The sequence below is a fragment of the Cariama cristata genome, unplaced genomic scaffold, assembly GCF_000690535.1.
Source record: "Cariama cristata isolate BGI_N322 unplaced genomic scaffold, ASM69053v1 scaffold1784, whole genome shotgun sequence".
In the NCBI taxonomy this organism is placed as follows: Eukaryota; Metazoa; Chordata; class Aves; order Cariamiformes; family Cariamidae; genus Cariama; species Cariama cristata.
In genome coordinates, this window is record NW_009613277.1 from 27,891 (window position 1) to 42,928 (window position 15,038).

General features: G+C 38.7%; 1 protein-coding gene across 1 annotated transcript in view; it reads left to right on the plus strand.

Annotated features, from left to right (window-relative positions):
* The window catches only part of AGPS (alkylglycerone phosphate synthase), a 46,225-nt gene that overhangs the window by 17,281 nt on the left and 13,906 nt on the right, over positions 1-15,038 (plus strand). Inside the window, exons 8-14 of the mRNA XM_009698940.1 lie at positions 325-450; positions 2,462-2,570; positions 3,002-3,129; positions 5,739-5,790; positions 8,118-8,194; positions 12,613-12,725; positions 14,421-14,490. Coding sequence (XP_009697242.1) covers positions 325-450; positions 2,462-2,570; positions 3,002-3,129; positions 5,739-5,790; positions 8,118-8,194; positions 12,613-12,725; positions 14,421-14,490 — 675 coding nt within the window. The remainder of the gene's footprint in view (positions 1-324; positions 451-2,461; positions 2,571-3,001; positions 3,130-5,738; positions 5,791-8,117; positions 8,195-12,612; positions 12,726-14,420; positions 14,491-15,038) is intronic.

Here is a 15,038-nt window from a genome sequence, read left to right on the forward strand (position 1 = left end):
TTGGCAGTTACTTAGTTACAATTTTTTTCCATATGTATTTGAATTTCTACCTTCTTGTGAACAAAAAGCCCCAGAAGTATTAGTTTTAAAATATGGAGGAGGAGTATTATATATAGGTTGATATGTAGCACAGTGTATGCACAGTAGAAGCAGAATCAATTTGCATTTCATTTACATATCGAAGACAGAGCTTGTGCCTGAATAAATGGGTGTGTGGTCAGGATACTTAAAAAAAAACCCACACCAAAAACCTAGAATATTGAGATTTGAAGTACTGAGCAAATGCAGGCTCTGTAGAACGTAATTTTTTTTCCCTTTCTTTAGCTTGCTGAAAGTGGCTTCTGTACAGGCCATGAACCAGACTCCATGGAGTTCAGTTCACTAGGAGGATGGGTAGCAACACGAGCATCAGGCATGAAAAAAAACATCTATGGAAACATTGAAGACCTGGTAAATAGTTCTAATACTTTCTCTAATTATTCTGTTTCTGAGTCATAAGAGTTAAACCTCCACTGAGAGGGAAAAGGGATAGTAAATTGCAGTTCTCTTAAGAGATACAGTTATAGCATCAAATCTTGACTGAAATGCTTGTTTGCTTGCTTTTGGTATGAGTACTAATAATCCTTATCACTTTGTTTTGGTATTCACTGGGGCTAGCTTAAGGACTTGTTACCCTGTCTTGACTTTGTTGCCTTCTTCCACCATTTTGTGCTTTCTGTTCATCCAGTGTAATAATCTGATTGTGTGTTCCTGAAGTTGTCTAGTTAGATCATCTAACTGACAGCGAGCTAACTCTTTCCACCTTCCTACCTCCCCCTGGGCTAGTAGTCTTTTTCAAATCAGTAGGCTGATCCAAACGACCATGTGGATGCACAATGGTGAAATCTAATGCCACCACATCGTCTGTAGGGACTGTGGGGAAGCAGTGGACTGAGAACTGTGATATTCTACTCTTGAATCTGTTTTAAGCATTAAAATGGTTCGTCTTTATATTAACCTAAGTAATTTGTTTTTTAAAGCATACTTTTTGATTTTAAAATCTGCATTTTCTGTTATAACAATATTTTGAATTTAAGGCATCACCGTTCAGACTTTGCCTGCATTTTTGCTTCAAACTTCCAGCTTTCTCTCATAGCTTGTACAATAGTCCTTCCACACATGTGGGTTTTTCCTTCTTTCCTGCAGCACACTCTAGGTAGTGTATCCCCATCACCTCAGGCTCTTTCATCAGCTCATAGTTCAGACACGTTTGTTCTGTGCACAGATGTGACACTTCACTATTGGTGACTGACCTTGGCAGGAACGACACAGTTTTTAGTTCAGGCAGTATGCCTGCCTGAACTAAAACTACTAGCACTTACAAAGTGTCCTCTGTCCCATACTGCCTTAAGTGTTACTGAATGGTATAGTTTTGCTTGTAGTGGGAGATGAGAACCAGAAGGCTTTTCTGTTATGGAAGCGTAACTTCAGGCTAAAGCAGCTTCTGAAATTTTCATTAGGAGGAAATAGGATTGAAAATTGCTTCGGAACAGTTCATGAGTTTCAAAATGGCACAATGAGAAAGTTTCAGGGAAGCGTTTACCTTATGAGGAAACTTTATATCTAGAAATGGTGTGTTATATAAGCTGCCAAAAATCCACTTATTGCAGAATCAACAGTTCATAAAATGCATGTAATGAAATTCTCAACTTGGAGCAGGATGACAATTACTTAGCTACCTGTGCTTGAAAGTTTTAAAGCCATTAGTTGAAGTTCAATAATTTTGCTAAATTTAAAGGCTTCACTAAAAAAAACCCAAGCCCCACCCTTCCTTGTTATAAAATAATTGAACAAAGGATTAAAAAAGAATCTGGGCTCTGTATTGCATGTGCATGAATAAAGCTGGAAGCAATAACATTGAAAAATATTTTAAAAAACAAAAAACAACCTTCTAGCCTTACATATGTATTGGTTTTATGGCAGATTTGGTATTGATAATCTGTTTCGCAAAGTTTACTTCTATCTTTCCTCCTAATAGAAATATTTCCTTAGCAACCAATGACTGAATTATATTAGCTTTATCAAGCAGCAGTTCTAAAGCAAAACTTAAACCCTCACTTTTTTTCCTCTGAAGTACTATGTGTAATCTGGATTAAAACCCTAGTATTCATAAAGTACTGTCTACACTGAGAAACAAAGCAGTTTTAACTGGTATTGTCTGCATGTAACCAACAGCTGATTTGATTTGGCATAGAACTGGAAATAATCTGTTGTGTTGGCGAACTGCGCTGTGTTAGAAATATTTGTTGGTAACAGTCCTCAGGTTATCCTGAAAGTTCTTGGGGCTGCCTACAGAATGTCTGAAGTCTACAAAGCCAAACTGTATCAAGCTTAATATATGTTTTGTGGAAAATAAATATCATACAAAAAAAAATCTGTGCTTGGTGCTGGTATTTATAGTCATTACATATTATTTAAACAGGTGATTCATATAAAAATGGTAACTCCTAGAGGAATAGTAGAAAAGAACTGTCAAGTACCTCGCATGTCAACAGGACCTGATATCCATCACTTCATTATGGGATCTGAAGGTATAAACACAGTCATTTCACGTAACTGCATCTTAATTCAGCTTCTGTAATGGCTTGATGATTTAAGCATCTTTAAGGCTGTGGCTTCCAGTGTGTCTATGGGTGGCATTATGCAGGCATGAATTTCTTGTGTTAGGATAATATATTGAGACCTTAATTAGGACTGTGAAGTTAAGCAACTCTGAACAGTACTTAAGAGATCTATGGAGTTAACCTGCAAGTCTAGTAACTAACATCATGGTTTAGAGGATATCTTGTAAGAATCACCGTGTAAATAGTCAGGAATAAATCACTTTCTACTGCAATACTGAATTTTTGGGACTTCTGATTTATGTTAACTTACAACATCCTGGTAAATAGTTGTTAAGTTAGGTAACTTGCATGAAGTACATCTTCCAACACTTTACTCGGGTTTTTCTTTTTTCCTGAAGGAATTCTTGGAGTGGTTACTGAAGTTACGATAAAGATTCGCCCAGTCCCTGAATATCAGAAGTATGGCTCTGTGGTCTTCCCCAACTTTGAACGAGGGGTGGCCTGCTTAAGGGAAGTGGCAAAGCAGGTAAAGAAAAGCTGGATGTTGACTTCACTCAAGGACACGGATTCTAGCACTAGGGGTGTGCTGATGCTCTAGTATTTGTTGCAATTAATAACCAAGGATTTGAGACAATATGAACCTCATAAATGTATATGGTCCGTGAGGCTTTTGGAAATTATGCAGTTGAGGATTGAGCACATTCTGAATTTGCTTGATATTCTGAGCCAAATTATGGATATGCCTTTTGATGGCTTTTTTTAGTGGGAGTTATTTGCATATCTCAGCACAGAAAATTTGGCTTTGCATCTCCTTCAATGGAGAGCTTTATCCTCAGATTAATTCAGGACTATGTAAAAGGGACCAGTTTTTAAGGAATTAACTTGCAGCATATAAGTAAAAGGCAGTTGAGTTTATGGCTCTGAAGTGACAAAGGAACAAAAGTCATGCAATGGAAGGATAAGGCCTGTATTCAGAGAACACTTCCTGAAGCACAGTGACACGTTCAGGTGAGCTGGATATTTTGAGATGAAATTGTGCTTACACTGTAGCACTTAAATAGAGACTTCTAAATAGTGTGATCAGATGGTTTCAGGTACAAAGCTCCAACCTGTATATCTAAATTGTGGAATGCTTATCCTCATGGCTGTGCTTCCAAGCAAATCTTACACTGGCTAGCCTCTTTCTTCACTGTCTTAGACTAACTTTTCTTTGCTCTGTGCAAAACATATCATATAATTTCTATGAATGGTGGAATATACCCTGAATTGGGGAAGTAATTTCAGAAATGTTTTAATTAATGCCAAACTAAACACAGCTTTACATTTTTTCCAGTGATTGGTCTAAATTAATGACTTAATGTTCCAAGCCAGATGTTCAAACTGGTATGTGAATGACATGTATATGCTAGTCAGCAGCACTTGCCAGTTCTTCTGTCACACTTCTGCTAGTGCTTGTTCTTCCTGATAAAGGTACCTAAGCAGAGTGTTTGGGAATGCTTAATCATATGGCTGATCAACATTAAGTTAATTAAGGAACTAGTGTCTTTTCCCTAGCTATGGGCTTAGTTAGAAGAGGAGAAAAAAGGCACTGTTAGCCACTTAGTGTTGCTCCATTTCTAAGCTGCTGCTGCTGTTTCACTGCTTACTTGAGCCTGAACTACTTATTCCTTTCTTCTGTTGCTGCTTGCATCAGTCTTGGTAGTAATTACGATGATTGCTATCTGAAAAGCTGTTTCTTGTCTGTACTGGTCTACTTTAATGTAAGAATAACCAACCTGCAGGTTGTGAGTGGGTTAATCTCATTTAAAACCACTCATCCAGCTGCCTTCTGTCAACCTGCTTGGTGAGCTATTTTAGTTCTTCATGTTCGTTCTTCCTATTGTGTGACCAAATAAATATTAATGATATGATGGAGGCTGAACGTGTCAAATCAAGTGATAGAGGAGTACTTCCATATGCAGGTGATTAGATGAAGACTAGCCTAAAATTCAGGCTTTGTCATATTCTTCTGGCCATACATTTCGGTATGAGTGGACCTGACCATCACAGATTACATGATGTAGGCATATGTGTGACCAGAAGCTTGCCTAATTAAAGGCAGTTGTTCTTACTGGTTTTCAGATTTCTGTACAGTGCAGAATCTAGATTGGACCTAGATATGGATTTTAATTGCAGTCTGATGGCAGAGCGTTAGTGTACTGGGTCTGGCTAGGATGGAGTTAATTTTCTTCATAGCAACCTGTGTGGCGCTATGTTTTGTACTTCTGACCAAAACAATGTTAACACACAAAGGTTTTAGCTGTTGCTGAACAGTGTGCGCACAGTGTCAAGGCTTTCTCTGTTTCTCACTCTCCTTCTACCAGCACGTAGGTTGGGAGCAGACAAGAGGCTGGGAGGGAACGCAGCTGGGACAGCTGTGATATTGACCAAAGTGATATTCCACACCATATAACATCATGGTCAGAAATAAAACTGGAAAGCAGGCAGTTTTCCAGGGGTTGCCATTGCTTGAATTCTGACTGGATATTGGTCAGCTGTTGGTAACTGATTGCTTTTTGCATGACTCTAGTGTTTGGTCTTTTCCGTTTTTCATACCAAGCTGTCTTCATCTCAACTCACGAGTTTTCCCACTTTTGCCCTTCTGATTTTTCTCCACTGTCCTGCTGGGGGGAAGTGAGTGAACAGCTGTGTAGTGCCTAGCTCCCTGCCAGGGTTAGCCCACAACAGTTAGACTTTTTACAGTGCATTGGTAATGTATCTATGTCTTTGATTACATAGCAACGTAAGCTCAATACTCTATTCAAGTATGGTATCTTTAGTGCATATGGCAATTTAGAAAAACACTCAATACTTGAAAATCAAAGATCTTTGGACTATTCCTGTGTCGGCTTGAGGTGAAACTGAAAATTCTCAATGCATTATATCTGGACATACTTGATAGATGTTGCTATTGAAGTGAAAACAAACTTATAGTCACCCCTTTTCAATGATGATGATGGCCATAGGTCTCTGGCATCAAAGTGTGTTTTCTTGTATACTATTTTTAAATGAAAACTTGATTGTCATGAATTTTAACAAAACTGTGTACATAATCTTTTTATTCTTCCCTCTTGTTCCCCTAACTTTGCCCTGAAGAGATGTGCTCCTGCATCAATTCGCCTTGTTGACAATGCACAGTTTCAGTTTGGTAAGTACGTAGATCTTCTTGAACGAGTATCTGTTTACAAGGGTTTTGCTTTTTAGTAGCTCAAGTTTGTTTTAGGTGTGTTTTGCTCAAAACTAGACAAAGGCAGCAATGAACCTGAAGTTCAAATTCCACATAGTGCTATAATGTGCGCTTTCAGAAACAGAAGCCTGTCTTTGTCTCTGGGAAAACAGTATCAACTACAACAGTCATACATAGGATTTTTTTTTGCTACCTTTCCATTCTTGGCATATAGTCTACTCTGGAGAGTTTGAAATTCTGGAGGCACTTCCTCTATTTTGCTGTAAAGAAGCAGAGATGATAGTTTTGCAATATAGTACTTGAAACACTTTCTTGCTAAGAGTACTAATGAGAAGTCAAGTATGAAGAAAAAAATCAGAATGCAGGCACCTTACTTTGAAGATAAGTTGGTTGATTCCTTTAAACTTCATAAAAGCATCATAAGTGGTATACAGATTCCTTCAGAAGTAGCAGGTTTTTTGAAAATATTCTGATGTGGCAATGATTGTTTGGGTGGGAGAGAGGCAATGACATACTTGTCCAAAGTGAGCTGTGTATTTTTAAAAGGAGCTCAGATGTAGTAAGTGCCATAACTGTATGCAAATAGACCTAAGCTGTAGGCTTCAAGTATAAGAAGTCAATGAAGGTACTAGAAGATTACCGAACATAAAGATTTTGTAAAATTTCAACTAGTTCAAATACCTAAATAGAACGACGTCAGACATGCAGAGCAATAATTTTTGAGCAAATCTTAGGGAAATCTGTCACTTTAAACTATAGGAAATTTGGTAAAAGATGTGTTCCGGCTCAGGACACTCTCAAGGAGAACCTGAAGTTCCACTACCCAAAAGCTAATACTTTACAGAACTTGAAGGTCTTGCTGAGGCCATGCTATTATGATTGTACCCAGAAGATGAAAATGAAGTGTGACTGACCTTGAAAACCTCTATTTTAATACCACTTGAACAAGTTAGAATTTCTGAAACTTCTTTTGGACAGAAACCTCAGTGGTAAATCTTGACTTCAAATGGCATTAATATGATGGTGTTGAAAAAGTTGAACCTTGTTTTTCAAACCAAGGATATCGGGATTTGTAAGACCTGAGAGCCCAGCAAGCCTTGCTACTTGCTTTGGTCGCTCTTTTGTGTTACCCTATTTATCTCAGACATGTACAACAGAAGGCAGATGCATTTTTCTTTCTTTTTAATTGGGAAGAAATTTGATCAATTACAAGCTTTAAACCCAATACTGAATAAATCATTATTCTACATTTTAGCTTTGATCTGAGGTTGCAGCTTGTATGGTCTCCTGCAAAACATAGTTTCAGGTGTGTCAATATAGATTTTTCTTGTAGTCATTATTAAGTAGGCTTAAATCTAATAGTTTTTACAGATTGTGGTTTAATAAATTCATGTCCTTTTATCTGGTGATTTTTTTTTGTGTGTGTGTATGCTTGGAGGTGTACTCCTCGGGGTTGGTTCATATCTACAGGGAGAGTTCCTCTTTACTGAAGAGTGAAGGGAAGTAATCAATTGCTGAAGTTCATGCTTTATTCAGGAGGAAATACTTTGAAGTATTTTAGAAGGAAGTATCATGTAAATGGTGCATAACTTTTTTTATGAATTGGGCTCACAGCATGTAGACCAGATGCAAGACTGTTAAAGTGAAGCAGTAATGGGAGTTGAGAAGTTCCTTGTGACTGAAAACAATGGAACAAACAGTAAAAGACTTTCATCTCAATTAAACCCAGTCCTGAGGCAGAGATGTTAATTTAACAGACTCCAAGACACCATTTATATATCCTGGTGATTTTAGTTCCCCGTATGTGATTAAGGGAGTAATTACTAGCTTTATGTAGAAAATTTTGCACAAGTGACATAACCATTAAGGAAAAAAATTGCTTAACTCCTAACTTGCACCATTTTTGGCTACTGATTTCAGTGGTTTTGGCCTAACTTTAAAAAACGTCACTGATTTTGCATTAGTTTTTACACTACAAAGCAAAGAAGTGCTCTTTTAAAATTTTCCATGTGCCATATACTTGTGAAGATCTAAACTGGGGCAGCCTTTAATTAGTGTCAAAGGAAATATTTCTGCGCAGTTGTGTGTGTACTTTTTAAAAAAATTAATAAAAACCTTTTCCTAAATCATCTTCTAAATGACTAGACAGAAGTCTCTTTATGATAACCAAAGTGTTCCACGTGATTCTTGCAACTTTGACTACTGAGCTATTTTTTATTTGCCCATTGAAATAGGAATTTTAGGAGCACTGTTTGCCTTAACACGCCTTTTTCTGCTTTTTCCCAAAGGTCATGCTCTTAAGCCACAAGTTGCTTCCATTTTTACATCATTTTTGGATGGACTGAAAAAATTCTACATCACAAAGGTAACTTTTGGGGTTTAATGCTCTTTGGAACTTTGCACACTATTCATAAGTTTCAAGATTTTTTTGGTATACTGTGTCTAATGCAGCTGATCTTGAGTGTAATAGATCCTACATTGTAGTATCAGTTAACTTGAGATTCTCAAGATAGTTAATCCAAAATGAGATTATCTGTTTGAGGAGTTATTTCATGAAAGCTGTTCTCACTGGTCATATCTGTAGATGAGATTAGTGTGCCTTGTCTAACAGGGAGTCTGTGACAGAGCAGGACTAAAAGCAATTTATCTACTGATCGTTAGTTAATACTGATGGAGCGAGGCTAACACTATCCTTTCCTCTTCACAGATTTTTGTCAAGGCACGATTTGCCTTGTTATTACAGTGAACTAGAATTTTGGGAAAACCTGAAGATACTTGTATTGAATTGCCCATATAATTTTTTTTCCTTTCTGGAATTCATCCCAACGAATACCCTTTTTAATCCAGAATTATCTGATGCTAAACTGCTTTGACCTAGGCTTTTATATTAAATCATCTGTCTTGTTACTGATTTTCTTCCTCCAAATTAGCTAACTAGAGAGTTCCTGCAAATATGGGTATTGAAATGTAGCAAATTGCATCATCCTGGATTTAGATAACTGTTAGACAGGAGGAGGTAAACATTCCATTCTGATCTGATAATATTAAGTGTCTTGAAAAAGCAGGCTTACTTGAGAGATGGTGGCTAGTGTTGATTCTGCTGCTGTAGTGCAGGAAAGTCTAAAGTAGTAAAGTAGCAACAAGATTGCTGTCAGTTTGCAACAATCCTAGTCAGCAACATTACTGCTTCTGTAGTTGGCAACAAGCATCACTGCTGCTTGGGATGTTGTATCACCAAGGGATGTTGTATGCCAATTCCAATTCTTCCAGCTCTGCAGGAGAAAAAGAACATGTGGGGAAATGAGAAAATGCTATAATACTGATGCAGAGATTCCAGGTTGATGACCAATCTGGAGCTCTTATGTCAGGGCTCAGTCCCCTGGTGTGTATGAGCAACTGCTGCTTCAGAGAAACTTGCAGCTGGGATGGAGGGTAGGAGTAGAGGAAGGAGAAAGTTTGACCTGAGACTGATACTGCAGGTGTTATTGGGACCAAGATACTCAAATTCATCTTACACTTACTTCATCTGTGAATTGTTCCGTGAAAAAAAACAAACAAAAACAAACAACCCAAAACAAAAACCAAAAAAAACCACCAACAAAAAACAAGCCACCCAAAACATCAGAATACAGAACACATCAGACTAACACTTTGTTCTTTTATTGAATGGAGTTGTTGTTTAACTGATACCACTTAAGAGAATAGAGACAAAGTCTTTCTGGTCTACTCCTCTATGTAGTTTGGGACTGTTCACTGATAGGTGAATGCTTTAGGTATTGTTTGTCTACTAGTTCACACTGTAGCTAGTTCCTCCAATGCCTCTTTAAGAGAAGTGTAAAGTGTTACCTGAGCATTACAGCCAAAAGAAGGCAGAACAGATTAAAGGATTCACGTGAGTGGTTCTAGAACAAGATGCTGTAAATAGCATCTTAATAGACCTTTATCCCTGTTACAGAATCACAGAATGGCTGGGGTTGGAAGGGACCTCTGTAGATCACCTAGTCCAACCCCTCTGCCAAAGCAGGTTCACTTACAGCAGTTGCACAGGATCATGTCCAGGTGGGTTTTGAATATCTTCAGAGAAGGAGACTCCACAGCCTCTCTGGGCAGCCTGTGCAGTGCTCTGTCACCTCAAAGTAAAGAAGTTTTTGCTTATTCAGATGGAACTTCCTGACTTTCAGTTTGTGCCTGTTGCCTCTTAACCTGTTGCTGAACACCACTAAAAAGAGTCTGGCCCCATCCTCTTGACACCCACCCTTAAGGTATTTATAAGCATTGATCAGATCCCCTCTCAGTCTTCTCTTCTCCAGGCTGAACAGACCCAGCTCTCTCAGCCTTTCCTCATAAGAGAGATGCTCCAGTCCCCTCATCTTCATTGCCCTCAACTGGACTCTCTCGAGTAGTTCCTTGTCTGTCTTGAACTGGGGAGCCCAGAACTAGACACAGCACTCCAGATGTAGCCTCACCAGGGCAGAGTAGAGGGGGAGGATAACCTCCCTCAACCTGCTGACCACACACTTCTTAATGCATCCCAGGATACCATTGGCCGCCTTGGCCACGAGGGCACATTGCTGGCTCATGGGCAACTTCTTGTCCCCTGGGACTCCCAGCTCCTTTTCCACCAGGCTGCTCTCCAGCAGGTCAACCCCCAGCCTGTACTGGTGCATGGGGTTATTCCTCCCTAGGTGCAAAGACACTTGCCCTTGTTGAACTTTATCAGACTCCTCTCTACCCAACTCTCCAGCCTGTCCAGGTCTCTCTGGGTGGCAGCGCAGCCTTCTGGTGTATCAGCTACTCACCACACAGCTTGGTGTTGTCGGTGAACTTGCTGAGGGTGCACTCTGTCCCTTCATCCAGGTCGTGGATGAATAGGTTAAACAAGACCGGACCCAGAACTGACCCCTGGGGAGCACCACCAGCTACAGGCCTCCAACCAGGCTCTGCACTGCTGAGCACAACCCTCTGGGCTCTGCCATTCAGCCAGTTCTCAATCTACCTCACTGCCCACTCATCTAACCCACACGTCCTGAGCTTTCCTATGAGGATGTTATGGGAGACGGTGTCAAAAGCCTTGCTGAAGTCAAGGTAGACAACATCCATTGCTCTCCCCTCATCTGCCCAGCCAGTCATGCTATGATAGAAGTCCTTGGAGTTTATCACTTGTGGTAACAATATTTCTTTCTATTGATGTTATCTATGCTGTTTTTGTAGGACTAATGGATAAGACACATCCTTTGCTCAGTGAGGTATATGCTGTTTTGCAGTGGTTTTCGTGGTGGGTTTTTTTGGGATGGTAGGATGCAATATCCTTTTCAGAAATACTAATTTGGATATCTCTAATCAGGACTCACAATACAGTTTTGAGCTCATTGGCTGGAGGACTTAGGTACTCCAAGATGCTTTGCCTCCTTACTGGTTTTTTTTTTTGGACCCTTCTGGTAACTTCAGTTAACTTCCAGTACAGTTAATCTATTCAGTTAAGGGAATAATAAAAGTAATAGCAACTAACCGGGATTTTTCTCAGTGTAGCTGTTGTGCATAAAGGATGAATTTGAATGTCTTGATTATTAATGTAACTTCATGTAACCTTGCTTGGTGCTTAAGTAACAAGTTACAAGTTACCACAAGCAGAGTAGAGACTGGAAGAGGTGAATGCCACTGGAAAAGGAAAGGCTTTAAAAAAATAATTGTTGGTCAATTAAGCATATGTTATTCTAAATCATAAATTTTTGCCCTTTTTAACTGTGGAAGAAGTTCTTAAACTTTATTGCAACTTTATATTCATGTCCATTCCATCTGAAACCTGCTTAGTACTGGTAGTTCACTGGAGCTAATTAATAATAAAAGTATGTAGAAAATAAGCAAGGCTTTTACTTTTTGGACCAGTTGTGAAGATATGACTCTTGACCGTTACTCCTGGAACTAAGCCATACAGCCAGCCTCACTGCATTACTATTAAACCTTTAATAGTGTTTTTCCCCATTTCCACTGGGATATGTTCCCTGCTGCAAGTTTAGAAGTTATTTTCCTTCCATACCACTTTTTAGAGCATAGAGATTTTCTGTGGCACACTGCTGATACAACTATCTCGAGCCGTGACATTTATGGTCATCATAGTCATCTTTCCTGCTTTAATGGAAGAATAGTTGATAAAATATAAATGTCTCCTTATTGGTCAAAGCATTTAAGACCTATTCTTTCTTCAGCATAGGTAGATAGCTGTTATGTCTATCCTGCTTTTGTAAGGGGCCTACAAGAAAGCTGGGGAGGGATTTTTTTACAAGGGCATGTAGTGATAGGACAAGGGGCAATGGCTTGAAACTGGAAGAGGGAAGATTTAGATTAGCTAGTAGGAAGAAAATCTTCATCGTGAGGGTGGTGAGGCACTGGGACAAGTTGCCCAGAGAAGTTGTGGATGCCCCCTCCCTGGAAATGTTCAAGGCCAGGTTGGATGGGGCTTTGAGCGACCTGGTCTGGTGGAAAGTGTCCCTCTCCCTGGCAGGGGGGTTGGAACGAGATGATCTTTAATGTGCCTTCTGTCCCAAACCATTCTATGATTCTGGTATTTCAGTGGGCTTGTGAATGTTTGTCTTGTCAAAGGAAAATCTTGATTTTTGGGGGGGGGGTGTAAATTTTTGAAATACGTTTTTTCCTAATCCTTCCTCTTAGTTGCAACAACACTTATTGACCACAGCATGTGCTGTGTATTTGAAAAGTAAAAACTTGGTGCTTGTATTCTACCACATAGGCTATGACATAATGCAAAGTTTTCTCTCTTTGCAGTTTAAAGGATTTGATCCCAACATATTGTGTGTAGCTACCTTGCTCTTTGAAGGTGACAGAGAGAAGGTTCTTCAGCATGAAAAGCAAGTGTATGATATTGCCACCAAGTTCGGGTATGCTTTTCAAAGAACTTTTTCATATGAAGCTGGGAGTTAACTGTCCAGGAAAAAACAGGATTATTGTGTTTTTTCTAGTGATTAATGTATGGATGTGTTCTCAGCTTACTAGTTTGAAGCAGCGGTAATCAGTTAGCTACTGAATGTTTCCTTTGATAAATACAGCTTGTACTAACTCTTAATAGGGAACTTGACTGAAAAAATTCAGCTGTCTGTGTATTGCAGAAAAATAAGTATGTGACTAAATATAGAATTGATGTTTTTAAAATGGAAACTAGAGCTTGTAATTGCATATAGGCATGGAAGCTGCTTGTTTTGCCATACTAGACTTTGTATTTTAACTACAGAAGGGGAAGACAAAATCATAAGGGTAATATTAAATCCTTGCAGAATTGATGTAAGCATATGTATACAAGAAGCTTGTTTAAAAGAGGAGTTTGTGTTTAGTTAAAGGAATGCAGTGAATTTCTGTCCCACACACTGTTTTCTGTTCTTAGAATGCAACAGAAAACATTCACTGGAGTGGCAGGCTGAGTAATGGTCAGGTGGTTTCTATCCTGCTTTGGTTATGTGTGATTAATGAACACCATCATTAAAAGTGTGATTTGTCAAGAATATACTTTTTTCAAGAAAGTTATTGCTAGTATTGCTCTCAACTACTCAAATATACCTAAGTATTGTTTTATCCATTTCAAGGCTATCCTTTCTGAAATTTGCGTTTTCATTGTGCTTTCATTCTATCGCTTAAAATAGCCGATAAAAGTAGGATTTCACATGAGCAGCTTGCTAACATTCAGTAATAAGAATAACATTGCTCTTAATCTTAAAGAGCATTTTAGTTATTTTAATGTTACAGGCAAGAAAAGGCTTCAACTGTGAATCCTTTTGTATCTTGGTATTTCAGGATGATATATTGATAAGAGGGGGAAACTTGTCTGTGTTAGATCTTGTTAGAAGATGGTGCAGTCTGTGCTGCTCAGTTATTAACTATGTACTTAGTAGTTTAACCTGGTCTAAAATGCTAGAACGTTTAATAGTCTAAAATGCTTTAATTCTATCCTTCTTCAGGATGTCTGATTTTCACCACCCCACCGCCCCGCGCCTTTGGATTTTTAGGAGCTTCTAGGAGGATTGATTCCAGATACATAGCACTTTCTTGTTCTCAGAAACCAATAGTTAGACTTTCAAAATGCTCCTAACTTGATAGACTAGTGAAAGCAAGGCTTCCTTTTTTCTTTAGTGCTGTGTCTTTTTTATCGTTCACATCACTTAAACTTTTGGGATCTTGAATCAGTAGTCTTGCTGTCATGACCTGCATACAAGTGCACAAATCCAACACTTAAAAATGTAGTTACACGTTCCTGTGAATGAACACCAAGGATATACTATGTCTAGTTCTGTTTCCCCTGCTCTTTTGTGATGTTTGAAGACTTGCTTTAAGATCACATCAAATGTTTTGTTATTGTTCATCTCTCTTCAGATTATGGAATGAAGAGAGAAATGCAGAGTTAAAAGCCTGGTCTTGAAGTAACTTCTCGTTTCTAGTGAAGAAGAGACCCTACTATTTGCAACTATTGTAGCACAGCTTAGAGATAGCTAAACCTGCACATATGTTTGATAAATATTTTTTAATTCTTTTTGGAAACGGATGATTACTTTGCTGGAAAGTTATTAAATTCTTGTTAATTGCAGTGGCTTGGCAGCAGGAGAAGATAATGGACAGAGAGGATATATGCTGACATTTGTCATTGCTTACCTTCGGGTAGGTTGCCTTTTGTCTGCCTGCTGAGACTTCTGTTAATATAACCAAACATAGAGACGTCGTCTTGAAGATGCTTTCTCTGAAATCTAAAGGCAGGTTGCCTTGGATATCTCAAACTTCTCCCAGAGCAGAATATCTTCTGGTTTTGACTAGTGTTTACTTATGGGACTTCATCTGCAAAACACCATAAAAATATTAATTTATGTGCTTGTTAAGAAAACAGTTTCTAATAAAGGGTAGAGAAAATCAGACTGAAGAATCCACTAGCAGTTGCTAAATAAACCAGATCAGACTTATAATTCTGCAGGTTGAACGTAATCAGAGACTGGGAGAGTACTTGAAATACTCTTGTGCTTATTCAGCTCTTACTCTTCTTTGGATGTCTGCTTATGGCTGTGGTTCAAATCAGAATTCCAGGATGAACAGACCTTTAGTCTGAACTGCTGCAGCTGTTCTTATGAATTTTAGTCTTATAGTTTGAGAGACTTTTTTTTTTCAGACTAGTATGCACATCCTGAGTGCTAGATTTTATTTGGCTTTTATAGTTG